Below are 27,744 nucleotides of genomic sequence, written 5' to 3' on the forward strand. Positions count from 1 at the left end.
CCAGCTTCCTCCTTTAGCTCTATGTATTTTTCAAGGGAGAAAAATAGGGAACCACCTCGTGAACAAGGAGGCAGCAAGTGGGGGGGGGCTCAGGCTTCCCATTGCACCCTTGGACAATGCCAGATTTCCAGGATCAGATGCTGCAAATACTGGAGAACAATAGTGGGTGAGGGATATTGCCTTCATGTCATGCCTGAGGGCTTCCCATGGGCACTTGCACTCAATAGGACTGATTGGTCTGATCCAGCAGGCCTTTTCTCACATACTTTTTTAATTTCATGAATGTCTGGTATGCATTTCCCCGAATGTTTGTGGCACAAATCAGTCTTACACTACCTAGAATTCTAATTGCAATTCATATTAAACACCCCCCCCCCCGACATTTGAGTGACACACATAAGAATGATTATAGAGTCCGGCTGTGGTGCGTGCCTCGAGGTCTCATTACAGGGCTATTTGATGGGATGTCAGAACCTTTGTTGCTTAATTGCATTTAGTAATGGAGTATATAAAGAGAGAGAGAAATGTCAAGGTCTCTGAGGGATCAAAAAGCTCTTGAAGAAGGAGAGTTGAACCTAACCAGGCGTCCCTAAAGAAACAAGGTGAAAGAGAAGGATGGAGATAAGGGCATTTTTGATTGCTGTGCTGGTGGTTCTTCTGATTCTGCACTTCCTGAAACAACTCTGGTCACGCAGGCAATATCCTCCAGGACCTTTTCCGCTTCCTGTCATTGGAAGTATGTGGAAATCCGGGGCGAAGCTTTGTGAAGATACTTTCATTAAGGTACTTCTTAGTAATCACTCAGTCTAATGTCAATAATTGTTTTATCAATTTTCCCCAACCGTTCTGGTATTTAAGCTTAAACAGTACCATGGGTTTAAATGCTAACTGCAAGGGCCACAATTTAATACACAATTAAATGCGATGAAACTCCTACACTTAAAAATCATTGAATTAAAATTAAAACTGAATTTAATTAAAAATCATCCAAGGTTCCATTGCAAAAGTAACTTAATTCCTTTTCAAGTCACCCAGAATTTTTACAAACTACTTTCAGGGGTAATAAGGGCAAGTAAAAGTAACTAACAAATTTAATAAACAAACAAACAAAAGAAAACAAAAGCAATTCAGAGATTTTGGAATTAATTCTGTGAATCTGTTAATCTGAATTAGTTCATTCCTGCCACTGCTGCTGTGTTATATAGGCCATACACAGGCAGACCTAGAAGCTGCCATGCAGATAAAAGTTTGATAGAACGATGATGGAAGAAGAGGAGGATTTGGGGCTCTTGAATTTCAGTGGCTCCCTGTGCAGCACTAAAATTTGGCGCTGCCCATTCACCACTTGCTCTCCATTATACAGTGGTACCTCGGGTTAAGTACTTAATTCGTTCCGGAGGTCCGTTCTTAATCTGAAGCACCACTTTAGCTAATGGGGCCTCCTGCTGCCACCGCACCACCGGAGCACGATATCTGTTCTCATCCTGAAGCAAAATTCTTAACCCGAGGTACTATTTCTGGGTTAGCGGAGTCTGTATCCTGAAGCGTATGTAACCTGAAGCATATGTAACCTGAGGTACCATTGTACATCATTGTTGTGGTGCCCCCTGAGGCACTGGCACCCCGTGTGGCTGAACTGGTCATGCTACCCTAAAACCGCCTCTGATGGTTCCTCTGCATGTCTTTTTTTAAAAAAAAAAAAAAATATTTTTATTAAGTTTTAAGAATAACAACAAACAAGAAAAAGAAAAACAAATACACAAAAATACAAAATTATAAAATACATAAAAAGAAGAATAGTTTCAAAAAAAGGAACAGAGAAAAACACATTTAAAGAAAAGAAAAAAAGACAAAAATCCTCTGCATGTCTATCCCCTCTGCTTGTAAATAATCCAGGGTAGTTGTGCAGAATCTTTGGCCCTCCAGCCACTGCAGAACACAACTCCCATCTTCCATGGCCACCAGCCGTGCTTGCCGGGGCTGATGGAAATTGTACTTTATCAACTTCGGGGGGGGGGAGTGCACACTTAATGTAGTGGGTGTTGTAAGCAAGAAGAGGGGCAAAGCACCAAGGACAATTGAACACAGCCAAGACAAGCTCTGTTGGTTCTTGTGCTGAACTGTTTATTTAGCCCAACTGTATGTTTAGTTGGATGCATTTCAGAGATAAACTTCTTTTGTTTCCTAGAGCAATTTCCTAGAGCAAATCATTCCTTTGTCAGAAGCTATCCGCAATACAAATAATAGTAATAATATAAAAGGTCATTATTAATAATACTGAAAACTACAAAACCGTATAAAAGATGAAAATGTACATTCAAAAATCACAAATCAAAACAGATACTAACCTGCATATGCTATTCAATTTCTTAAGCCTTGGATTATCTTCATATTGGTCAATCAAACTAGAAACGCTTTTAATAAAAGAGCAAATCATTCTTAATGGATCTCGGCAGTAAACACTAATCTCCAGGTAATAATCTCACCAAGAGCAACTCCTCCTCCTCCTCCTTCCATCACCTGTAGCCAAGTAAGTTTGTCTTCCATGAACATAGACTTAACAGTGAGTCTGTAAGTGACTGTGGAAGCCAATTCTGGATCCATACATCCTTCCACAATGGGGACATAGGTTCCTGGGCGGGAGTTGATCACGGTGAGGGTTTGCCAAGCGTGCCTTCCTCTTAGCATGTTTCTCCCTTTTGTCTTGAGTTCAAGTGTCTTCAAAGCCCATGACACCTTTGGTAAAGGCTGTTCTCCAATTGGAGTGCTTGCAGGCCACTGTTTCCCAGTTGTCAGTGTTTATACTACGTTTTTTAGATTTGCCTTGAGAGAGTCTTTAAGGCTCTTCTGCTGACCACTGGCATTACACTTTCCATTTTTTAGTTCAGAATAGAGTAGTCGCTTTGGAAAATGATAATCAGGCATCTGCACAACATGACCAATCCAACGAAGTTGATGTTGAAGAATCATTGCTTCAACAGTGGTGATCTTTGCTTCTTCCGGTACACTGGCATTAGTTTGCCTGTCTTCCCAAGTGATGTGTAAAATTGTTTTGAGACACCGTTGATGGAGTCTTTCGAGAAATTGGAGATGGCATTTATAAGTGGTTCATGTTTCACAAGCATGCAGTAAGGTTGGTAGTACAATAGCTACAATAGTACAAGCATTTTGATTTCCCTGCGAATGTCCTGGTCCTTAAACACTCTACACATTAGCCAGGAGAAAGCTGCACTCACAGAGCTCAGGTGATGATGGATTTTAGCATCAATGTCAGCCCTTGTGGAAAGATAATTGCCCAGGTAGGAGAAGTGATCAACATTTTCCAGCATTGCACCATTGAGTTGGACTTGTGGTGCTGCAGAGGGGTTGTTTTGTACTTGTTGGTGCAGCACTTTGGTTTTTGGATGTTGAGCGATAGGCCAAGCTTTTCGTAAGCTTCTGTGAAGATATTTAGGATGGTTCGGAGGTCATCCTCTGTGTGTGCACACACTACGTTGTCATCAGCATACTGAAGCTCTGTGACAGAAGTTATGGTTGGAGGTTGGATGGCAGCTAACAGATTGAGGTTGAATCCTGACAAGACAGAAGTACTGTTTTTGGAGGGCAGGGGGCGAGCAGGTCCTGAATGGGGTAACTGTGCCCCCGAAAGACCAGGTGAGCAGCCCAGGAGTCATTTTGGACTAACAGCTTTCCATGGAGGTGCAGGTCAATTCTGTGTCCAGGGTAGCTGTCTCCTATCTCCATCTGGTACGCAGGCTAAGACCCTACCTGCCTGCAGACTGTCTTGCCAGAGTGGTGCATGCTCTAGTTATCTCCTGCTTGGATTACTGCAATGCACTCTGTAGTAAAGTTAGTATTATTTAGAAATCATTCCTTGGTCAAGCAAAGGGAGTGAAGCCTTGTGGGAGTTTCAATCGGCCACAAGGACCCTGGGAAAGAAGTTGTGTATCTTTAAACCCTAGACTAGTTGGCTCCTTGGCTGAAAGCTTTATTGGAATAAAGGAAGCTTTGATTTAATGAAAGAGCTAACACCTGGGGTTGAGAGTGTGAATCCCCCCCCCCCCCCAGTGATGCTATCTGTCCTTGAATTGCTTGGGAATGAGGGTCTGGCTAATTTCCACGGAAGGGAGGAAATTCTTTGATTTAAAGTTTAGATTCTAAATTGCCCCAGCTGTCAAGAGGTAAATTGATTGACCAGCAAGCCGGTCATTGGCGAATTTAAAAAAAATTTGAGTCTTATGATTGGCTTGAAAGTTACGACGCCAAGTGCGAATTGTGAATAAAAGATCAGGGAATCGCTTTAGAATTTGCTCTTTGCTCTCTGCCTTTGCTCTGCAATCCGCAAAGATGCCCGGCTCTATTGTTCCAACTTAATAGCCGTCGTTTCGTCTTTTGAAATGGAGATCTTCAAAAGCCTTCAACTTGCAGATTCCTAAAGGACTTCAACTATCCTATTTTGTGTTAGAGCTTGTGAGTATGTAGAGTTAGCTATACTATGTACCGTTGTTATTTTCTTATCTGTAACGCTCAAAAGAAGTGCCTGCTATTCTCGCATGTTTCTTATGTTATTTTAAAATAAACCTTTTAAATGAAACTGTTTTAGTTTGTGTGCCTTTCCAGAGGGAATAGCTAAGTCCTAGCCTTACGCTTGGTTACGCTCTACCGTAGAACTTCTGCCTGCAAGTCTGTGGATGCAGCTTGTGGAGTAGGGGGACAGCCAGGATAACGGGTCGCAGCCTTCTCCCTGGGTTGTGATTCTGGGTCCCCTGGACACGAGGGAGTGGTGGCAGCCCTACCGGGTCGTGTTTGTTCTGTTTTGACAAAAAGTAATTTGCCTGCCAACCCTGCCCTGGGCGTCCTAGTCTGGCCGGAGAGCAGAGAGAGGAGAAGGGAGGGGCAAGTGGTTGGGGGCGAACATTACTACACACTCTATGTAGGGCTACCTTTGAAGGTGACCCAGAAACTATAACCAATCCAGAATGCGGCAGCCAGACTAGCGACTGGGAGTGGCAGCTGAGACCATATGGCACCAGACCTTAAAGATTTACTTTGGTTCCCAGTATGTTTCCAAGCACAATTCAAAGTGTTGGTGCTGACCTTTAAAGCCCTAAATGGCCTCGGCCCAGTATACTTAAATGAGCGCCTCCACCCCCATCGTTCAGCCTCCACTGAGGTCCAGCACCCAGGGCACCGAGGGTGTGTGTGCAAAACTGAGAAGATCCTTAACTGAGAATGTCTATTTGGGGGTGTCAAATTTTGTTCTCGCCCAGAGCATCGTATTACAAGCTTTGCCCTTGACTGCCACTGTGAAAGAAATGGCACTGGGACAGGAAGTTCACAGGCTGATCTTGCTACCATTTACAATTCAACACTTGCCATATAGAAAATGCAGCAACTTTTTGGCATGTTGCTGATTTCACTTAGCTACCCATGCCCTAAATATTCTAATATAACTGACCTTGTTTACATGGTTTTGTGCCTTTCAATATTAATAAGAACCTTGTCCTTTTACATTAGTTTTAATATTATTGCTGTGTACCTTGCTTGTAGCTGCTGGATTAAGGAGGCTTATCTCGGAAACAGATCTTACGAAACAAAAGCTGAGCTAATCAAACAGTTTATTACGATAAGCTCTGGAATTTGTCTTCCTTCTCTTCCACTGTATTCTGCCTATGACCTAGAATGCTGGGAACCTCCCCCCTTCCAACAGATTAATGGGCACAAAGTTCTCTTGGCAATGAAGTAGAAGCTCATCATCTCTTTCCAAGAAAATGAAGAGTTTGTCACTCACATGTGGCTATTATTAGTCATTAAATTTATAAATATCACCCTTAATCCACAGATCAGGGCAGTTCACAACCTAATAACAATAATAATAATAATTAATAATAATTTTATTATTTATACCCCACCCATCTGGCTAGGTATCCCCAGCCACTCTGGGTGGCTTCCAGCAGAATATAAAAACATAATAAAACGTCAAATGTTAAAAACTTCCCAATACAATGCTGCCTTCAGGTGTTTTCTATAAGTTAGAATACAACATGCCTGTTGTCTTTGTCCAGGGAGTTTTCTTGGCAGGGATACTGGAGTGGCTTGCCGGTTCCTGCTCCATATTGAGGGCACATGGAGAAGGGGATGGCAGAGGACAAGATGGTTGGACAGTGTTCTCAAAGCTACCAGCATGAGTTTGACCAAACTGCGGGAGGCAGTGGAAAACAGGAGGGCCTGGCGTGCTCTGGTCCAGGGGGTCACAAAGAGTCGGACAGGACTAAACGACTAAACAACAACAACAACAGAATACAACATACATAAAATACACGATAAAAACAAGAACAAAAAAACTAACAAACCAGTAAACCTTCCCACAAACACATTTTGAAATGGTATAAGATGTTAATCAGCAAGAGGTCTGGTTGAAGAGGAATAGTTTCATCTTAAACACCTAAAAGTGTATAATGAAGGCATCAGCTGAACCTCCCTTGGGAGAACATTCCACAAAAAGGAGAGACTACAGAAAATGCCAGTTTTTGTGTTGCCATCCCCTGGACCTCTTGTAGAGGAAGCACACAAAGATGAGCTCCAGACGATGATTGCAGGGTCCTGATCAGATCATATGGGGAGAGGCAGTCCTTGAGGTATTGAGATCCTTAAAGCTTTGTAGATCAAAACCAATACTTTTAATTGGGCCCAGAAACTAACTGGCAGCCAATGCAGTCAGAGCAGAATCAGTGTAATATGCTCAAACAGTCTTCTCCTGATGAGCAACCTGGCCACTGAATTCTGCACTATCTGAAATTTCTGAACCATTGTTCTGAAACATAACTTCTAAAACATCTGAAATTGGTAATAATCTCTAGCCCAGAGATACATTTGGGAGACCTCTTTTTAATTCCTTACCATATATTTGTCTGGTGGCGATGCTCCTGCTGTGACCCACCGTGGATCAGAAACCTGACCCAGTGCTCTAGCCCAGCTTATGCCAACCTGGTGCCCTCCAGACTACAATGCCCATCTGCTCCAACCATCATGGCCAATGGGCAGGGAGTTGCAGTTCTACAGTCACTGGTGGGCTCCAGTTTCCACATCCCTGCACAAAATGTGCAAGAGAGAGTAAAACAAATGGGTTGGGAAGGGAGGGAGGGAGATGCTGGCAAAAGAAGCTGTGAGAAGCTGTAGAGGTCAGGAAGGCTGGAGCTCATGTGTTAAGTTGAAATAGCCACCTGTTTACTTTGAACATAACGTTCCTCTCCTCTCTTTTGACCCAAATGGTAGATGGCAAAGCAATATGGAAACGTTTACACCATATGGATGGGACATATACCCCTTGTAGTCCTGTCTGGATTCCAAGCAGTGAAAGAAGCTCTCATTGACCACTCTGAACAATTTGACGAGCGACCAGTGTTGTCTTTCTTTAACACAAAAGGAAAGGGTGAGTAGTGAAGAAAGAGACAATCTACTGGTATTTCCCCCAGAGAAAAATTTAAATGATTTTCTGGATAAACAAAGCTTCTCTATTAAGTGCAGGAAATGGGTTGCTGGAGCCAATGCTAGTCCTACAGTACACCCATTGTAATTAATGTGCATGGCTAATGAAGGTCTATTAATTTCCATGAGACATATGTGAGTAAAACTTACCTAGATGCAACCCAATCCTCTAGCAAGTGTTTTATGGATAGCCTAACTACTGCCATTTATGCACTAGTAAACTCCAGGTTGGATTACTGCAATGTTTGTTATTTGGGGCTGCCCTTGCGATTAGTCCAGAAGCTGCAGCTGATGAATAATGCAATGGGTCAACTGCTCATGGGGGCAGGAACAGCCAACATGTTACGCCACTGTTGAAAGAATTCCACTGGCTGCCAATTAGCTACTGGGTTTATTTTATTTTATTTATTAAATTTATATACCGCCCTTCATCAAAAAATATTGGGGTGGCTCACAGAATAATTTCATGATGTTGGTTTTGGTGTATAAAGGCATATACAACTTGGGATCAAGATACTCAAAAGATTATCTCATTCCTTATATACCTAGTCAATAACCAGATTCTGTGGGTGAGGGCCTCCTGCAGATACCATCAAAGAAGGCCCATTCCACACAATGTAGGCATGGGACCCTTAGTGTTGTGGTCCCTACCCTTTGGAATTCCTACCCTTTGAATAGTAGACAGGTGTCCCCCCTGTTGTCTTTTCGGCACTTTCCAAAGACCTTCCCCTTCCAAGAAGCATTTGAGAACTTTCCCAGTCTGCATCTGTATTTGAATTTTTTAAAATATTTATTGTTGTTGTGTTGCTTGTTCTTTGCAGTTGTGGAATTCCTTTGGGAGAAAGAATGGGGTATAAACGCACTAATAAATGATTTAAAAAGTCATTCAATTTATGATGATATGGGGCTTCAAGAGCAAATTTTACTGACTTGAAATCAGCAGGGTGCCAGATGACAGGTCCAGGACTTCCGGGTTAGAAAGGACTTCCGGGTTAGCGCCATCGGTAATGGCGGATTCCCTCTGATCCAGAGGGACCCACTCAGTGGAAATCGGGTCTGCACCGCCACGGCGAAGGCGGAGACCCTCTAAAAATCACAGGCGGGTGAAGCCTGTGAGTGTGGGACTTGGCGGGCACCCTTAGCGCCCCCCAACTGGCGGGGAAACCCGACTACGGGCTCCGGAGCGAAGCGGGGCGAGTGGCGTGGTGCTGTGAGCCAACTGCTACTTCCACCGAAAGAAGCCGCATAGCCGTTACCAGAGAGCGCTGACTTTTTCCTGGGACAATTCGACTTTAAAAGCAACTACCTGTGAGTAGGATAAATTGGATAAAGGGAAGGGGGGGGAAGAATTAATTTGACACCGAAGTGGGGGGGCATAAACAGGAAGTCCGCCTTCCGCTTTTGTAAATAGACTAAAGCAAAGAGGCTGTAAGCTAAAGCCTTGGAAAGTTGATCGGAAAGGACTAAAACCCCAACATCAAAATAAGTGAATCCCCCCCTTGGTTGCAGGAGAAGAGGGGGGGAGGCTTGGACTATATATGCCTGCAAGAGAGAGGGAAGGAAACAAAAATCTACCGTTCAAAACCTGGAAACGGGCTGCCAACGGACAATAAGACTGCCATATTGTGAAATGCACTGCTTGTGAATAGAGTACTTTTTGACAGCTAGCTCTGCGAGAGATACATTGTTTTTGCTTGTCTCCTCCTGATCTTAGAAAGAAGGGGAAGTAACTGAAAAATAACTGAAAATTGAAACTGACTTTCATTTTTTCCCCCTCTGCTTGACATGGGGGTTTAAAAGGTGCTACTTTGTAATACAACAAGTACAGACTGTTACTGTGTCCCCCTAGAGGAAGTTTCTGAAATTGTTACAACAATTGGGCCAGGGGAATTTTCCACTTCAAAACAAACTGTGGCCGTGGGATTGACCTTGGGCATTCAGCTGAAGTGTTATGGCAGATGGAAAAGAAAAAGTAGACTCGCTCCAAGACAAAACAACGAGGTCTGGGAAATCTTGGCAGCAAAGAGCATCAACATCCAGCCCTTCTGCCTCATCTGCGGCTGCATCTACACAATCTAAGTCAAAAGGTATGTCATCAGAAGAAGCTTTAGCACTTGCATTAGGTAAGATAAATGAATCATTGGAAAAGCTAAGTAAACAAGTGGTTGAAGCATCAACTAAAATCGACCAAAACACTATAAGCATTAATAATTTGGGACAAAAGGTGAATACTAATACAGAAACTATTGAGAAATTGTTACAGGAATCTACTCTGACTCGACAGACCGCAGAAGAAGCTAAGGAAAAAGCAGCTGCCGTAGAGGAGAAGATACCAGACTTACAGAGGCAACTTGAGGATCATAGGTCGACGCTTTCTATGATTGAACTTAAGGAGAAACAAACGAACATGAGGATCAGAGCTGTGCCTGAATTAGACAAGGACAGTTTGATAGACTTTCTCAAGCAGGAATTTGCAGACTTCTGGGATTTGGACTTGGAGAAAGAAGAATTTAAGATTGTGAGTGCTTTTAGACTTGGAAGAGGGGGGAAGAAGAACAGGGTGAGAGACTGTTTGATTACCCTCCGAACAAAAGAGGAGAGAGACAAAATTTTGGGCCTGCACTTTCAGAAGGCCTTGGAAATACACCAGTCAAGAGTGGAAATATTTAAAGATATTCCGGAACATCTTTTGGACCTTAGGTCCAACTATGGAGATTTGGTTGCCCTGCTGAGAAGGAATAGAATTATCGTCAGGTGGGAATTTCCCCAAGGCCTATCTTTTAGCTTTAAAGGAAGAAAGATAAAAATAAGATCAGTAGAGGATAAAGAAAAATTTCTGAAAGATTACGGAGAAGATTTGCAGAAAGAATCTGGAGAAGAGCCAAGAGCATTGGACAGAAAACCATCAGACAGAGGACCAGAACAAAAAGCATTGGACAGAGGATTACCAAAAAGAGGAATACTAGACATAGCAAGATTACCCTTCGGATTGGACTGTCCAGAGAAAGTGACATTAATACCACCGACAGAACAAGAGCAAGCACTTGGTGCAGTTGGAGGAAAATCAGAGTAACTACATCATGGCTCTGCAACTACTAAGCTGGAATACTAATGGACTTAACTCGCCTCAAAAAAGGAAAAGAGTCTTTCATTTATTAAAAAAGGAACAATTGGACTTGATTTGCCTACAGGAAACACATGTGATAAGGCTACACAGGAAAGTATTGATTAATAAAAGATTGGGCCAAGAGTTTATTTCATCAGACAAAGTCAAAAAAAGAGGAGTAGTAATTTATGCAAAGGAGAGCCTATCACCGAAATTCATATTCAAAGATGACCAAGGAAGATTTGTGGCAATTGAAATTCAACTACAAGGAGAGAAATTCTTGATAGTCGGCGTTTATGCACCAAATGAGGGAAAATCAGAATTTTTAAAAAAGTTGCATGAGACTCTGATGGACTATTTGGATTACAATATGATCATGATGGGGGATATGAATGGAGTGGTATCTACAAATATGGACAAGGCACAGAGACAGGTAGTTACTAAGGATGGCAGACTACCAAAAACCTTTTTTGACATGACTGACAACTTGGACTTAGTTGACATTTGGAGAACAAAGAACCCCTTGGGTAGAGAGGGAACTTTCTTCTCTGAAGCCAAAATGACATGGACAAAAATTGACCAAATTTGGGTAACTAGAGGACTGGCTCCAAAGACAAGAAAAGTGGAAATTTGTCCTAAAACCTGCTCCGACCATAATGCTGTGAAGATGGAGATGAAACTAACACCAATTGGCTCTTTCAGATGGAGGATGAATGACACCTTGTTTAGGAACGAAGAAGTGACCAAGAAGGCCAAAAAAACCTTGAGAGATTATTTTGAGATAAATATGAATACTACTGTTGAAAAAAGAGTAATCTGGGACGCAAGCAAAGCGGTTATGAGATGGTTTCTGATACAACAGAATGCAATAAAGAAGAGAACTCAAAATGAGAAAAAAGATAAAATTTTGGAGAAAATAAAGGAAGGTGAGAAGAAATTGAGAGCGAAACCAAAGTCGCAAGAGATTTTGAGAGAAATAAAGTTACATCAAGTACAGTATATGAAAATGATGAACCAGGAAATAGAATGGAAAATCAAACAGATGAGACAAAAGACATTTGAATCGGCTAATAAATGTGGGAAATTGCTGGCCTGGCAAATGAAAAAAAGACAAAAATTCAACACTATTATAAACTTGGAAGTGGAAGGAAAGAATATACAGAATCCAGCGGAGATTAGAAAATGTTTCCAGAGGTACTTTAAACAACTATATACACAAGGGTCACAGAAAGAAATTGATATAGATCGATTCTTGAAAACAAATGGACTACAAAAAATCTCTCAAGAAAACAAGCTAATGCTGAATTATAAAATAACTGAACAGGAGGTAGAAGGTGCCATCCAGAATATGCAATTGGGTAAATCTCCAGGGCCGGACAGTTCAAGATATTATAGATCCTTGAAAGATTGGATAATACAACCATTAAAGGAAGTTTGTAATGAAATTTTGGAAGGGAAAAAAAGCACCAGAGTCGTGGAAGGAAGCTTACATTACACTTATACTGAAAACTGAGTCTGAGAAGACACAGTTTAAGAATTACCGCCCCATATCTCTGCTTAATGTGGATTATAAAATTTTTGCAGACATTTTGGTTAAAAGACTAAAAAAGGTACTAGCGGAAGAGATACATAAAGATCAAGCAGGTTTTCTCCCGGGCAGACACTTGTCTGACAATACGAGAAATATAATTAACATTTTAGAAAAACTACAAGTGAATATTAATACCAAAGCAGTTTTGATATTTGTGGACGCGGAGAAAGCTTTTGACAACATCTCCCGGAGTTTTATGAAGAAGAATCTACAGGGGATGGGGGTTGGTCAAGGTTTTGGAAATGGTATAGGTGCAATATATTCAGAACAAAAGGCTAAACTAATTGTTAATAATGTGGTGATGGAGAAATTTAAGATAGAGAAAGGAACACGACAAGGCTGTCCAATTTCCCCATTGCTTTTTATATCGGTCCTGGAGGTTCTCTTAAATATGATTAGAAGGGACCAATTGGTTAAAGGTATACAAGTCGGAGCCAAACAGTACAAATTGAAAGCTTTTGCATATGATCTAGTATTGACATTACAGGAGCCAGAATCTAGTACTAAAAGAGCATTGGAACTGATTCAAGAATTTGGTCAGGTGGCAGGATTTAAGTTGAATAAGTTAAAAACTAAGGTTTTAGAGAAAAATCTAACAGTGATCGAGAGAGAGAGGTTTCAGAAGGAGACAGGTTTAACATTGGTTAAGAAAGTGAAATACCTGGGGGTTAATACGACTGCCAAGAATGTGAATTTATTCAAAGATAATTATGAAAAATGCTGGACGGAAGTGAAAAAGGATCAAATCTGAAGCTTTCATTGCTAGGCCGTATTGCTGTTATAAAAATGAATGTATTGCCAAGAATGTTGTTTTTGTTTCAAACACTGCAAATATTGGATAAAATGGACTGTTTCAAGAAGTGGCAGAGAGATATTTCTAGATTTGTCTGGCAGGGCAAGAAGCCCAGAATAAAATTTAAAATACTAACTGATGCAAAAGAAAGAGGTGGATTTGCCCTGCCAGACCTTAAACTTTACTATGAATCAGCTGCATTTTGCTGGCTGAAAGAATGTCTGCTTCTTGAAAACACAGACATTTTGGATTTAGAAGGTTTCAATAATGTATTTGGGTGGCATGCATATTTGTGGTATGATAAGGTCAAAGCGCATAAAGCGTTTAAAAACCATATTGTCAGGAAAGCATTGTTTAACGTTTGGACAAGATAAAAGGACCTACTTGAAAATAAAACCCCAAGGTGGTTGTCACCGATGGAAGCGAAGGCTCAGAAAAAGCTCAATATGGAGGCCAAATGGCCGAAATATTGGGAAATCTTAGAACAAGAGGGAGATAAATTAAAATTGCAGAGCTTTGAAAAATTAAGAAACAAAGTGCGAGATTGGCTTCATTATTATCAAATAATGGAGGCATACAATTTGGACAAGAAAATTGGCTTCCGGGTGGAAAAATCAAAATTGGAAACAGAACTGTTAGATCCTAAAACCAAGACTCTGTCAAGAATGTATAACTTGCTGCTGAAATGGAACACTCAGGATGAAACGGTGAAATCTGCTATGATTAAATGGGCACAAGATGTGGGACACAACATTATGCTGGCTGACTGGGAACAGTTATGGACCACAGGTATGAAGTTCACGGCATGTAATGCCTTAAGAGAGAATATAATGAAAATGATATACAGGTGGTACATGACACCAGTCAAGCTCGCAGAAATATATCATTTGCCCGATAATAAATGTTGGAAATGTAAAGAGACTGAAGGTACATTCTTTCACCTTTGGTGGACATGCCCAAGGATTAAGGCTTTCTGGGAGATGATCTATAACCAAATGAAAAAAGGTATTTAAATATACCTTTCTGAAGAAACCAGAGGCCTTTCTCCTGGGCATGGTCGGCCAATTGGTGTTAAAGAAGGATAGAACTTTTTTTATGTATGCTACAACAGCAGCAAGAATACTTATCGCAAAGTATTGGAAGTCACAAGATCTACCCACCCGGGAAGAATGGCAGATGAAGGTGATGGAGTACATGGAACTGGCGGAAATGACTGGCAGAATCCGAGACCAGGGAGAAGAGTTGGTAGAAGAAGATTGGAAGAAATTTAAAGACTATTTACAGAAACATTGTAAAATTAAGGAATGTTAGAAGGATGCTGGAATGAAGTTACGTGGTTTTAGCAGTAATGTTATAGAATTAAGTAAAATCGAATTATGAATAGGTGAGAATGTAAAGATATAATATATTAAGATAAATTATTAAGATAAAAGCAAAGATGGAAAGGATTTGCTGAAATAACTAATTGAACTAGAATACAAAAAAGGGAGGTGTGAGGAGGTCAGGGAAACAAGTAAATGAAAGACAAGACATGGAAAGATTGATTTGTTTTTAATGGTTTTTATTTTTCTGTATTTTGTATTTTCTGTTTTCTTTATTATTATTATTTTTGTAACCTTTTGAAACTTTAATAAATATTATTTTTAAAAAAGACAGGTGCAGGAGTTGGAAACTAATCAGAGGCAAGAGCAGGGAAACTGAGGGGAGTATTTAAGAGGCATATAGGTATATCTGTATAGCATCGTAATAGCTAAGCGATATTGCACCACATACAAGAATTCAAGTACATGTGGAAGGAGTACAGAGAGCAGCTGCGTTTGGTGGTACTGAACAATAATCCTACGTAGGGTAGACCCAGTGGGCAGTCACCATCATCGTCACTTATTAATTTATCAATTGCCTTCTGCATGAATGTCTCACAGCAACTTAAAGATAAAGGGACCCCTGACAAGTAGGTCCAGTCATGACTGACTCTGGGGTTGCAGCGCTCATCTCGCTTTATTGGCCAAGGGAGCCGGCATACAGCTTCTGGGTCATGTGGCCAGCATGACTAAGCTGCTTCTGGCAAACCAGAGCAGCACACGGAAATGCCATTTACCTTCCCGCCGGAGCGGTACCTATTTATCTACTTACACTTCATGCTTTCATTTTTTTTAAAATAATATTTATTAAGGGTTTTTTGATTACAATATAAAAAGGCAAGCAAAAATATTACATATCATAACATATTTTCTTATCTCCTTTGGACTTCCTCACATCTCCCGCTCCTGCGTTCCAAATTATAAAAATTAAACCAGCAATTTATCACCTTATCTCCATCCTTACTATCTAATTTTCCAATGTTATATCTCAAATTTTAGATACGTTTATTTCACTCCTTAAAAAATTAAACTTAGCCTAATAATTATCTAAAAATTTGTTTTTTCTTGAATTTGACTTATCTTCATAGTTCACTTCATCTGTTTCAATGATGCCAAGTTGTTTATAATCAAGCATCCTGCTTAACATTCATACATTTTACAATATTTTTGCAAGTAAATCTTAAATTTTTTCCAGTCTTCTTCTACCGTCTCCTCTCCCAGGTCTCGGATTTTGCCAGTCATCTCGGCCAGTTCCATGTAGTCTATCAGTTGCATCTGCCATTCTTCCAGTGTGGGTAGATCTTGGGTTTTCCAATGCTTAGCGACAAGTATCCTTGCTGCTGTACCTATTTATCTACTTACACTTCGTGCTTTCAAACTGCTAGGTTGGCAGGAGCAGGGACTGAGCAATGGGAGCTCACCCCGTTGCGGGGATTCGAACCGCCGACCTTCTGATCGGCAAGTCCTTGGCTCAGTGGTTTAACCCACAGTGCCACCCGCGTCTTAAAGACATATAAAAACAGCTAAAATTAAAACAGTGCAGAAAAACTAAATATGAGTCAAAAACAATACAAAAAAAACACCTGTTGAAGAGACCTTGAGCAAGGAAAGCAGATTGAGACTATATGGGTAAAAACTGCATGAGAGAGAAACATCAGTGACCTTACTGTGGGACTCTACTATAGACTGCCAAACCAGACTGAAGACTTAGATGCTGCCTCCCTAGAACAGAATACCAAACATTCAAAAAAGGAGACTTCAATTTCCCTGATATCTGTTGGAACTCAAACTCTGTCAAGAATGTAAAGTCCGGCAAATTCCTCCATTGCCTCGCTGGCAATTTCATTTCCCAGAAGTCAAAGACAAAACCCCCCATTATATTCTTGCAAGGAAGTTGCTAAAATGTGGGATGAATGAGGTACTTGTTAGGTGGATTTGTAGCTGGATGACTGACAGAACCCAAATTCATTAATAGTTCCTTATCACTTTGGAAAGGAGGACAAGGGGGTGCTGCAAGGTTCTTACCTGGGCATGTTGTTGTTCAATGTCTTTATAAATGACTTGGATGGAGGAATTGAGAGGATGCTCATCAAATTTGCAGATGACACCAAACTGGGAGGGATAGCTAATGACACAGAAGGAGTTCAGTTTATCTTTATCAACACTGGTTGTTTGTGCAACAAAGACTGAACTTGCAGGTATCACCTGAGTTTTCCATAATTTTAAACGCTAGACAAAATCCCACATCGTAGATATCACATATCTGGAGATCTCACATTTTTCTGATACTGTAAAGTGCAGGGACTACTGGGACCACCTGATTTCTGTTCTGTTATCACACAATAATGACTAATGAATTTCTGAATGACAAAAGGCAATAGAAAGTGAGGTTCTGTTATGCCAATATCGTAGAGATACCCATATAATACTCTGAGACGGATTCTGCATCATCTTCTAATTCTTTGCTTCAGAGAGACCAAGTAGTTTTTAAATTCAAGGACATGAACTTCAGTGAACATAGTTTCTTCCAGGCTGGCAACTTAGTTATTTACATTAATTTCTGTAAATAATAATTTCTCAATGATTTCTCATAGGTATTATATTATCAAATGGTCACGTCTGGAAGCAACAGAGACGGCTTGGAGTGGTTACTATGCGGAAGCTGGGACTGGGGAAGAAAGGCATGGAGCACCAAATAGCAGAGGAGGCCCGTCAGCTTGTGGAGGTCATTGCAAGTTCAAAGGGTACATGATCCTAGGTGATGGTGATGGGTTTCCTTATTTTCCAGTCTGCAGAAATCTATGTGTACTGCCTCTGTCCATTTTGGAAAGGAATGTAATATGCTTTAGAATCACAGAATGGTAGACTTGGAAGGGACCCAGAGAGTCATCTAGTCCAATCCCCTGCAATACAGGAATTCTGACCACAGCTGTCCCTGGGTGGACTTGAACCACCAACCTTCTGGGAGACACACTGCCCCATTGTGCTGGAGATCACAGCAGGTTTCTCTTGACCATCATAAAATCCCACTCTCAGCATGAACAGGAGCAGCTGAACTCACACTCGTATAACTTTATTTTGCAGGACAACCACTTGACCCCTCCATGCCCATCACTAATTCAGTCTCCAACGTGATATGTGCTGTGGCTTTTGGGTACCGGTTTGCTCTTGAAGATGAAAGGTTCCAGAAGCTGATAGAAGCCATGGATTTTGTCCTAAAATTTCAAGGCAGCATCCAGCATTCTGTGAGTAGACATTTTCATTCCTACTGAGACAGAGAGGTCTCCCAAGGATCTTAGGGCCCCCATTCAGATTCTGGAATCCATTATGATAGAGGATAGAGTGTTGGAGAAGATAGATTAGGTTTAAATCTAATTATATGCCACTGTCGCCACGAGAATCCTAATGGCAACTAACTGGAAGAGTGATAAAATCCCTTTCAGGTCAGAATGGTTACCAAAATTAGTTGAATATGCTAGCCAAATTAACCGAAAAATGAAAGATAATTCAAAACAAGTATTTACAGTGGTAACTCTGGTTATGAATGCTCCTGGTTACGCACGCTTTGGGTTACGAGCTCCGCTAACCCGGAAGTAGTTGCTCCTGGTTGTGAACTTTGCCCCAGGATGCGAGTTGAAGTCACGCGTTAGAGGCGTGCGCACAGTGGGAGGTGCCATTAGCAAAAGTGCGCCTCAGGATAAGAACGGTTTCAGCTTAAGAATGGACCTCCGGAACGGGTTACGTTCGTAACCAGAGGTACCATTGTATTGCAAAATGGGAAGTTTTTAACACATATCTTAAGAACAGTTGTTGCAGTTTGAACTCAGTCATAGCCTTTGAATATCCTCTGTAGCTATATTAAGCAAGAAATAAGGATATACGAGAAATAATACTTTATTATAAAAGGAATGGATATGTTTATGCAATAAGTTAGTAAATATTAAGTGAAGTATGGAGACGACAAGAAGTTAGCTGTACACTAAGATTTATTGTCAGAATAGATTAGGTTTTTTTGGGGGGGGGTTTGTTTTGTTGTTGTGAACTTTTTTTCCCTTGTCACAAACGACATAAATGTACAACTTTTTTGTTGTTGTTTAAGTATATATATAAATATGGTATTCAGAAAAGGTATGCAATTGATCTTTAATGCAGAAAATAGGAAAAAAGGAAAAGTTTTGTTTTTAAAAGATTTTTTGTAGAGGAAAGGTGGGCATTATTTGACAGGGCAACTGGGGAATTTAATAAATAAAATAAGTAATAATAAAAATTGCAGAAGTGCACATTTCAAAGCATGGCTGTGCTTGAATTTGCATATTAGACAAATTCATGTTTAAATGTCAACTTACTTGAATGTCCCCCCACCCCCCCGCCATATTCTCCACCCATCCCCACCTGCTGCAAAAAGACCACTCACTTGTTCCAGGAGGAGTCCTGGGATTATTCCCAGTTTTGGAATGAAGTCTGGGAGCTGGAAAATATATTGAGCAATGTTTTTCTTTCACATTTTCAGCTAGGGATAATTCCCAGAACCAGTTGTTGTGAGATTCAGGAGAAGCTGCAAACACCTTCCTTCTTTTCAGTTAGACTCAAAGTAATATGCTAGCCCTGAAGGATTATGCAGATTATTAAAGTGCTAATCCAAAACATGAAACATGTGACCAAGCTTCCTCATGGTAATGACAGCATTTTTGCTATCTTTCCTTTAGTTGTATGAAATATTCCCATGGTTCATGAAACATCTCCCAGGGCCCCACAAGAAGGCCTTGTCCTGCATGGAGATGGTAGTGTCATTTGCAAAGGAGGAGATAGAGAAGCATAAGGAGAATCTGGCTCTGCATGAGCCACAGGATTTCATTGATTTCTATCTACTTGAGATGGAAAAAGTAAGTACCTGCTTTGAAACTGAATCCTGCTCATCCAAGGAATTGTTATATTCCGTCCTACATGTGAATATTAATGTCTTGCTAAGACACCAATATTTTTATTTTGAATCTCAGCTGAAAAGCACATTGAGTTTTGCCAAATTTCCCTCATAGTCATTTTAGTTGCTAAAGTAGGCTGATTTCCATCCATAAAGATTTATTGGAATGGGTAGGAAATGCCAGGTATTTCCATAACCCCAAATGTGAGTGTGAATGAGTAGAAATTTGTGTGTGTCAAGTAAGGGGTCTTCCCTTTGGAGCATTGCTTCTGTGCATAAATTATTCTGGATTGGTGTTCATCTCGCATTCAAACATGGGCAGAGACAACAGGAAAGCTCCACTGGTTCAATGGTTTCATTTTTTATTTCACTTTTCTTCAGTGGAGGATATGTTGGTGCATAGTTCTAACTCATGCTATCCTTTGCAGGAATGTATACAATCCCCCCTGTGTGCCTTGTGGCCTCAATCTGTGGCTCTCAATTCAGGCCAATTTTCTGTAGGCCACCCCGGGGACCACCTGTTCCGGATCCATCCATGAAGCAATTTAGTGGGTGGGGCTAAGGCTTTTAAAATGTTTATTTTAAAACAACAACAACAACAGTATTATAACAAACTGTTCGAATGAGGTTTAAAAAGAAGGTTGGGAGGGGTGAAATTGCTAACAGCCTTGGGCAGTGGAGTGTCAACAGGAGACACCCCTGTTGACACACCACCTACTGCATTTTTCGCTCTATAAGACACACCCGACCATAAGCTGCACCTAGTATTTAGAGGAGGAAAACAAGAAAAAATATATATTCCGAATTAGATGTTGTTGAAGAGCCTTTGCGCGGCTATCCCTCTTGCTGTTCTGGCTTCAGCGAAAGCAACGCAAAGCCTCCCAAAGCTTCCCGGGGCTGCAGGGGGAAGTGGAGGCTGCCGGCAGAGCAGCGCTGTTCCCCCACCCACCCACCCCAAAAGAGCAGCCCAGGAGCGTGCCACACTCTGACAATTTGGCTCCAGGGACCACACATTCGCTCCATAAGACGCACAGACATTTCCCCTTACTTTTTAAGAGGAAAAAAGTGCGTCTTATGGAGCGAATGTGTGGTCCCTGGAGCCAAATTGCTGGAGTCCACCACTGGTGAAGAAGCAGTGCTGGCAGTGGTGGCAGCTTCGGTGAGATTTCATCAAAATCTCACAGGACCTTACTGGATACCACTGTTGCTGCTGTCACTTTGCAGGCACTGCTGTGCAATGCAAGAAGTAAGGGAGGAAGCAGCAGCATCAGGGCAGTGGTGGTGGCACCTTCCCCTTTCACTTCAGGTGGTGTGATGGGACCCTTGACCCCTTATTAAGCATTTCCTGGTGGTATGGTAATAAGTGGGTGAAAGTAGATAAAATAAGTGCTGAAGGACAGGTTGTAATGCATGTAAATGACATGTCACCTTCCCTATTTTCAACATCAGAGCAGGAATGACCCAGAGTCTAACTATGATGAAGAAAACATGGCTCAGTGTATCTTTGACCTCTTTATAGCAGGGTCAGACACAACCACCGTTTCTCTGAAATGGGCGCTTCTCCTCCTGGCAAGTCACCCAGATATCCAAGGTGAGAGAGGGAGCTATGTGAGCCTGGGCTTCTCTTGACCTCTTGACAGTGGACTGTAATTCTTTAAAGGTTTCATTCATTTCATGAGCTTGTAGGGCAGCGGCTGAAGAAGGAGCAAAAAGGGTTTTCTCCTGTGTGTGTTTCTTGTGGCTGATTAGCTGCTCTCCCTGTGCAAAGGTCAGAGGGGGCAGGGTAAGAGCTGTTCGACAGTGGAATTTGCTGCCAAGGAGTGTGGTGGAGTCTCCTTCTTTGGAGGTCTTTAAGCAGAGGCTTGACAACCATATGTCAGGAGTGCTCTGATAGTGTTTCCTGCTTGGCAGGGGGTTGGACTCGATGGCCCTTGTGGTCTCTTCCAACTCTATGATTCTCTGATTCTATATCTGATGTGGTGCTAAAATAAGGAACTTAAAGGAACGGAAATAGTTAAAAGTAAGTGAGTTTATGATATAAGTTTTGGAAGACAAAGGGTTATCAAAATAAGTTAAATGCTTTTGACTTACTCATCTAGAAAGAACCCTTTTCCCCACCAACATTTTCCTACATAGTTTCTGGAACCTAAAATCAAGGTCAACAGAAGCAGAAATGTAAAGTGCCCTGAATCCCCTGTCCCCATAGGAAGCTTCCAATCTATTATTACTGGGACAGAAAGAGATGGAGGGTCTGAATGTGTAAGAAAGTTGGAACAGGAGGCGGTTGTGGGTAGTGGATGAAGCTAAGTGAGTCCATGAAAGTTTTTCTGAAGGAAAGGAATGGCTGTGCAAATAGGGGGAAGACAATTTGAAGATTGGGAAACGGCATGGCCAAAGGAAGGGAGAGATGCATAAAGAGGTCATTGTTTTTGCCAGGGGTATAGTGATGAATCCTGAAGTCCAGGTTCCTTCATGACAACCTGTAAGCCATACCCCTTCTAAAACTCTGCAACAAATATGAAATGTTAACTAATGCACAGATTATGACTTCAGTAACAAGCCACCTGTTTTCTTATTCTCTTTCTTCCCCTTTGCTCAACATTCAGCTTGGAAGAGTTCTGCTGGGCTCCCTCCCTCCCTCTTTGCATTTTCTTTGGCCATAATAAAAGGACTTTGGAATCTTTTGAAATATAAATGGCAGTTTAACACATAGCCAATGAAGCCACCTTTTCCTCTGCACAGCTTAGCGGGTGATTTTCTCTTTGAGAGAAGCTCATTTATTTGATATAAAGAGGCAGGGGTGCCAAATCAAATAAATTGTTAGGGGGCAAGTAAGCCCCAGTCCACATTTGAATGGTAACATCCATCAACTTTGGGAGGTCCGGGCCCCTCAAATATTTTAGGGGGGAGAGCAAAGGGACCTCAACCTCTAACAGTTGGATCCCATGCAGAGGACTGGCCAAGAGGTCTGCAGCAGATGCCATAATAATAATAATAATAATAATAATAATAATAATAATAATAATAATATTATATTATTTATACCCCGCCCATCTGGCTGGGTTTCGCCAGCCACTCTGGGCGGCTTCTAAAAGAATATTAAAATACTGTGATACATCAAACATTAAAAGCTTCCCTAAACATTGCCTCTGCTGTGAAATAAGTGCCTGAGCCCTTTCTCTGATTGATGTTTGCCAAGATCAAGTAAGAAAAAGAGGATTAATGAAAGAAAGCAGGAAATATTGTGGGGTGGAGGATATGTTTGTTTGTTTTTAAGTGTAAAAGAGTTAGCCTTGGATCATAGCCCTACAGCCAGCTCTAGTAACCGGAAACAGCTGAGCCTTTTTCACCCCTGGGATCTATAGTGGAGAAGAATCATGTACATTGACATGAGCTCCTTAGAGGAATAGGTGGGCTATAAATGTAAGAAACAGGGACTCATTCACAGAATCGTATGGAATAAGTTCATGGGAAATAAATGTCCATCTGAAAAAAAAATGCAATATTCAAAATAAACCATATGTTTCTATCATTCTCTTCAGATAAAGCCTACAAGGAGATAGAAGATGTCATAGGTTCTGCTCACTCAATCAGCTATCAAGATAAGAAGAAATTGCCCTACATCAATGCTGTGATTCATGAAACACAGCGCTTTAAATATGCCTTACTTGTTGGGGTTGTCAGGCAATGTACAGAGGATGTGAAGATTTGCGGTTTCCCCATTCCCAAGGTATAGAAGCATGATACAACTGCACTCCTGTATCCCAAGAACAAACAGAATCACTGGGCTGCAGCGTACTGAGTGTTGCAGGCAGCCATTCAGGAGCTTGTGTTGCCTAAAACCCGAAGAGCAAGAAAACCACACAAGAGCAGGAGTTCCATCTGCAGACTTGTTTCACCATTGGCTAGTGCTATTTTTTATTTTTATTTTTGTCAGGCGTATAGTGTCAACAGTGTGATGCAGCATAAAAAAATGCTAATGCTATACAAGGCTGCATCAACAGAAGTATAGTGTCCAGAAATAATAGTACTGCTCTATTCTACTTTGGTCAGACCACATGTGGAGTCCTGTGTTCAGTTCTGGGTACCACAGTTTAAGAAGTTAAAAAAATTCCTTCCAGTAGCACCTTAAAGACCAACTGAGTTAGTTCTAGGTATGAGCTTTCGTGTGCATGCACACTAGTGTGCATGCACACGAAAGCTCATACCTAGAACTAACTCAGTTGGTCTTTAAGGTGCTACTGGAAGGAATTTTTTTATTTTGTTTTGACCATGGCAGACCAACACGGCTACCTATCTGTAACAGTTTAAGAAGGATATTGACAAGCTGGAACGTGTGCAGAGGAGGGTGTGCAAGAGTATAAAGGGTATGGAAATTAAGCTTTATGAGGAATGATTGAGGAAGCTAGTTATGCTAAAGCCTGGGGGAAAGGGAGACTGAGAGGAGATATGATAGTCATCTTCAACTATCTGAAGGACTATCAAATGGAAAATAGAAAAAGCATGTTTTCTCCTGCTCTAGAGGGCAGGACCTAAACCAATGGCTTCAAGTTCTGACAGAGCTGTTGTGGACTTTCCTTCATTGGAGATTTCAAAGCAGAGTTTGGATGGTCTTCTGTAATTTAAGCTTTAGTTGAGATTCCTGTATCGCAGGTGATTGGACTTGATGTCCTTTGGAGTCCTTCCAGCTCTAGAATTCTATTATTCATGTATCAAGGAGGGGGAAATATGGTGACCAGCAGTCTTCCTCCGGTTTTGTGTCTTCCCTTTTAAAAGACAGATGGAGAGAACAAGACCGTCCTTTCCCCTGCCCATACAGGCAGCTTTTAAATGGAAAAAGGTTGGAGATGAATCTGGCCACTGGTAAATGCCACTCTCCCCACAAAAACCCCACCCAGTTTAAATTCAGTTTAAATTTCACAAATATTATCCCTAGGGTAGTGAAGGACAATCCAGTGTTCTGAGTGCATTCCCTTTCAACTGTTTCTTCTTTGCAGGGGACTACTATTATTCCCGATCTGCGTTCTGTTCTTCTTGATCCAACACGATGGGAGACACCTGCAGAGTTCAACCCAAATCATTTTTTGGACAAGAATGGACAATATGTGGCTAGAGAAGAATACCTGCCATTTGGTGCAGGTAAATGCCAACGTCCAAGCTATGTTGTGATTTGTAGGCATGCTTATTGGGGAGATTCCAGGAAATGACAACAGCAGCAGCAAGGGAGGCAGAGCAGAAATAACATCCTTCTGGCAGGAGTAGCACTGCTGGGCATGTTTAGGCTAAAGCTACCCTACATCTTTTCCTGGGATGTAATTTAGCCTGGTCTGAAACCACACTCAGAACTGAGTCTGCAATGAAATTACCCTGCTTTCTACTTCTTTCATCCTGACCTCTATAGGAGATTGGGGTATGTGCCAGTTTTCCGTTTTCAAAGAACAAAGGAGTATTTTTGTCCCGTATCTGTCAGGAGCTGGGTGTTTAATATCATCTGCCACGTGTTGTAAAGTATTGTACCTGCAGAAATTCAGCAGACATCCTCATCGCTAACTTCCAAACATCTCTTAACCTTTTTATACAAATAATTACAGTGGTACCTCGGTTACATACGCTTCAGGTTACACACTAACCCAGAAATAGTGCTAACCCAGAAATAGAGCTTCAGGTTAAGAACTTTGCTTCAGGATAAGAACAGAAATCGGGCTCCGGCGGCACGGCGGCAGCAGGAGGCCCCATTAGCTAAAGTAGTGCTTCAGGTTAAGAACAGTTTCAGGTTAAGAACTGACCTCCAGAACAAATTAAGTACTTAACCCGAGGTACTACTGTATGCCTATTCAATTGTTGTAGATGATGTTTTAAAGTAAAGATGAGCCAGCCATTTTTGTATGATAATACAGCATGGTTTTACAGGTTCTTCTGGTTGGTTCTTAGGGGAAAAAATAGGTATATAGAAAGGAGAATTCCAAGATCCAGGTTTGGGGCAAGTACTCTTTTGGTGAGAACACCCCAGCAAAGATTTTAAATCAAAAAATATGCAGCAAAGTAAAGTGTGGAAATATAGGCTGCTAGACCTTTAATATATGCCCTTGTGAGTTCTTTTCAAAATTTCCCTCTTCCAAAGAAGAGGGAAAAGACCACACATTTGGTAAGTTTACATACAAACTCTCCAAAGGTCAGAGTCCTTTGCTTTTCCACACAGCATTCAGAAAACATTGCACAGGCAGTAAAACTTGACTTAGTTACAGTGCTGAAAGTTCCTAAATTATTGGTATGAGCAGGGCTTTTCCCCAGCTGGAACTCACAGGAACTCAGTTCCAGCACCTGTCAGGTGGGCATCATTGCCATTATAAAAGGTATTTGTGGTAAGTTTTAGCACCTCTTTTTCTAGGAAAATAGCACTGGGTATAAAGACTTAAAAATGGCTTGTAAGAGCCATGCAGTTTGAGCTTGGAGCACCAGCTCAGACCTCTTTTACAATGAACTTCTCAGGTGGGCTGGCAGAGAACAATAGGCCTGATTACCTGGTTACAGATAGGTAGCCGTGTTGGTCTGCCATAGTCAAAACAAAACAAATTCCTTCCAGTAGCACCTTAAAGACCAACTAAGTCAGTTCTTGGTATGAGCTTTCGTGTGCATGCAAAAATGACAAAGCCATTTTTCACCTTTTCACCCCTTGCTTTTTCCCGTAAGACCTATTGCAGTCACAGATAGGTAGCCGTGTTGGTCTGCCATGGTCAAAACAAAATAAAAAAATTCCTTCCAGTAGCACCTTAAAGACCAACTGAGTTAGTTCTAGGTATGAGCTTTCGTGTGCATGCACACTTCTTCAGATACACACTATTGCAGTCGTTAAGAGTCGTCAACAGGCTCATCACAGCTATCTGCCAATCACCCATTCCCACCACCCTTCTGAGTAATACCCCTCCCCACCTTCTCACTATATAGAAGGGTCTGGTGACTTCTGTTTCAGTGTATCTGAAGAAGTGTGCATGCACACGAAAGCTCATACCTAGAACTAACTCAGTTGGTCTTTAAGGTGCTACTGGAAGGAATTTGTTTTGTCCTGATTACCTGGGTCGATGCATAATGTACACTCAACTGCATTGTTAATGCTGGGATTTGTTGAGCCATAATTCTCATATTACACTTAGAAGCCCATCGTATTCTAAGACTATGATGATGAAACAGTTGAAAGGCAAATTAAAGTGCCTAATTCATCTTAGAGATAATGAGTTTTCTACTTTTTCCATAAGACATCAAAGAGTTCTTTTACTGAGTCTTATAGTGTCACCTCTGGCTGACAGCAGCTCTCAGGCAGAGACTTTGTCTCAGCCCGGTTAGCTGTGACCCTACAACTAGACATTCTATGAGCTGCCCTTGGAATATTAAACTTGCAGATATTATATGGCGCTTTCCTTATTGTCCCTGCCCCCCAGCAATATACCCTTCCAAACATTTTATGTTGTTGGGTGGGAGGGAGGGAAGAGCGAATTCAGAGTACTATGATTTAAATAAAAAAAAATGATTAGCCCTGTGCTGGACCTTCTTGCACAATGCAAGGTTAAGAGGAAAATTATTAAGATTATTAAGCTCACATCACCCTTAGGGATTGTGCAGAGGCAGATGAGTATTTTTTTTTTAAAAGCCTTGCAGCTCTCTTTGTGTCAGCACCAAATAAACAAAGAAACCCAGAAACCTTGACACCGAAACCAGGGGTGCAAGCACAAGGAAATCAGCTTCTACAACCTCTCCTCCCTCTCCTCCTATCTCTTTCAGTTTCTTTCAATCTGGGTTTGTGACTTATCCCGCTATTGCTCAGGGCAGTTGACCAAAGTTTGCCTCTCGTAACCAACTATGAAATGTTGGCACTCAGCAGGCTAGGGAATTGACAACAGCCTTGATTATTTCCCTGTCCTAACTATGTCTAGTTCACCATTGTATTATGTAGAGTACAAAGAAATGGACACTGGAAAGTAAATTATTGCTCACTTGCTGCCTTCCCCTTGTCTCCTCCGCAGGGTCTCGCATGTGTTTGGGAATGCAGCTGGCAAAGACTGAAATTTTCATCCTACTGACCAGCCTGCTGAGAATGTTCCGCTTCCAGCTGCCAGAAGGAGTTAAAGAAGTCAATATGGAGTCTATACCGGGGGGTACAACACATCCCCATCCTTATAAACTCTGTGCTGTTCCCCGCTGCAAGGCGTAATACAATAGGAAAGTTACAGGAGGCTGCACTCATGCTTCCTCCACTTGCCAAACTCTTTGCCATTCCTGACACATTAACCCCCTAGAGCTTCCCCTTCCCATCTCATGCAACTGCTGAGGTCTCTTCTTTTTGCAGCTCTGCTTTGCACCCATTATCACCTTCATCCCATCTCCTGTTTTTCAGGCCCTTTCATGCCCCTGCTTTCATCTCCATCCCTTTCCCCAAGCCTCCTTCTCCCTCCTTTTTGCAACTTACTTTGCATCCCCATTCTTACTCTT

General features: G+C 41.5%; 2 protein-coding genes across 4 annotated transcripts in view; one reads left to right on the forward strand and one right to left on the reverse strand.

Moving 5' to 3' along the window:
• The window catches only part of LOC309342310 (cytochrome P450 2D4-like), a 187,347-nt gene that overhangs the window by 140,144 nt on the left and 19,459 nt on the right, over nt 1-27,744 (reverse strand). The window lies entirely within an intron of this gene.
• On the forward strand, nt 592-27,466 carry LOC309342199 (cytochrome P450 2J2-like; the record flags this gene model as incomplete). 3 transcript variants are annotated; one of them, XM_081862569.1, is made up of 10 exons in its annotated part: nt 592-783; nt 2,474-2,530; nt 7,276-7,432; nt 16,934-17,083; nt 17,424-17,584; nt 19,046-19,222; nt 20,710-20,851; nt 22,803-22,990; nt 24,258-24,399; nt 27,279-27,466. In XM_081862569.1, the coding sequence occupies exons 1-10, from the start codon at nt 616-618 to the stop codon at nt 27,464-27,466; spliced, it is 1,530 nt and encodes a 509-aa protein (XP_081718695.1). In that variant the 5' UTR covers nt 592-615. The 3 variants fall into 3 exon arrangements, with proteins under 3 accessions (XP_081718695.1, XP_081718696.1, XP_081718697.1); XM_081862570.1 differs by lacking the exon at nt 2,474-2,530 and having other exon boundaries at nt 593-783; XM_081862571.1 differs by lacking the exons at nt 592-783; nt 2,474-2,530 and adding an exon at nt 3,237-3,299.

The sequence above is a fragment of the Podarcis erhardii genome, assembly GCF_964252035.2.
Source record: "Podarcis erhardii genome assembly, chromosome: 5".
In the NCBI taxonomy this organism is placed as follows: Eukaryota; Metazoa; Chordata; class Lepidosauria; order Squamata; family Lacertidae; genus Podarcis; species Podarcis erhardii.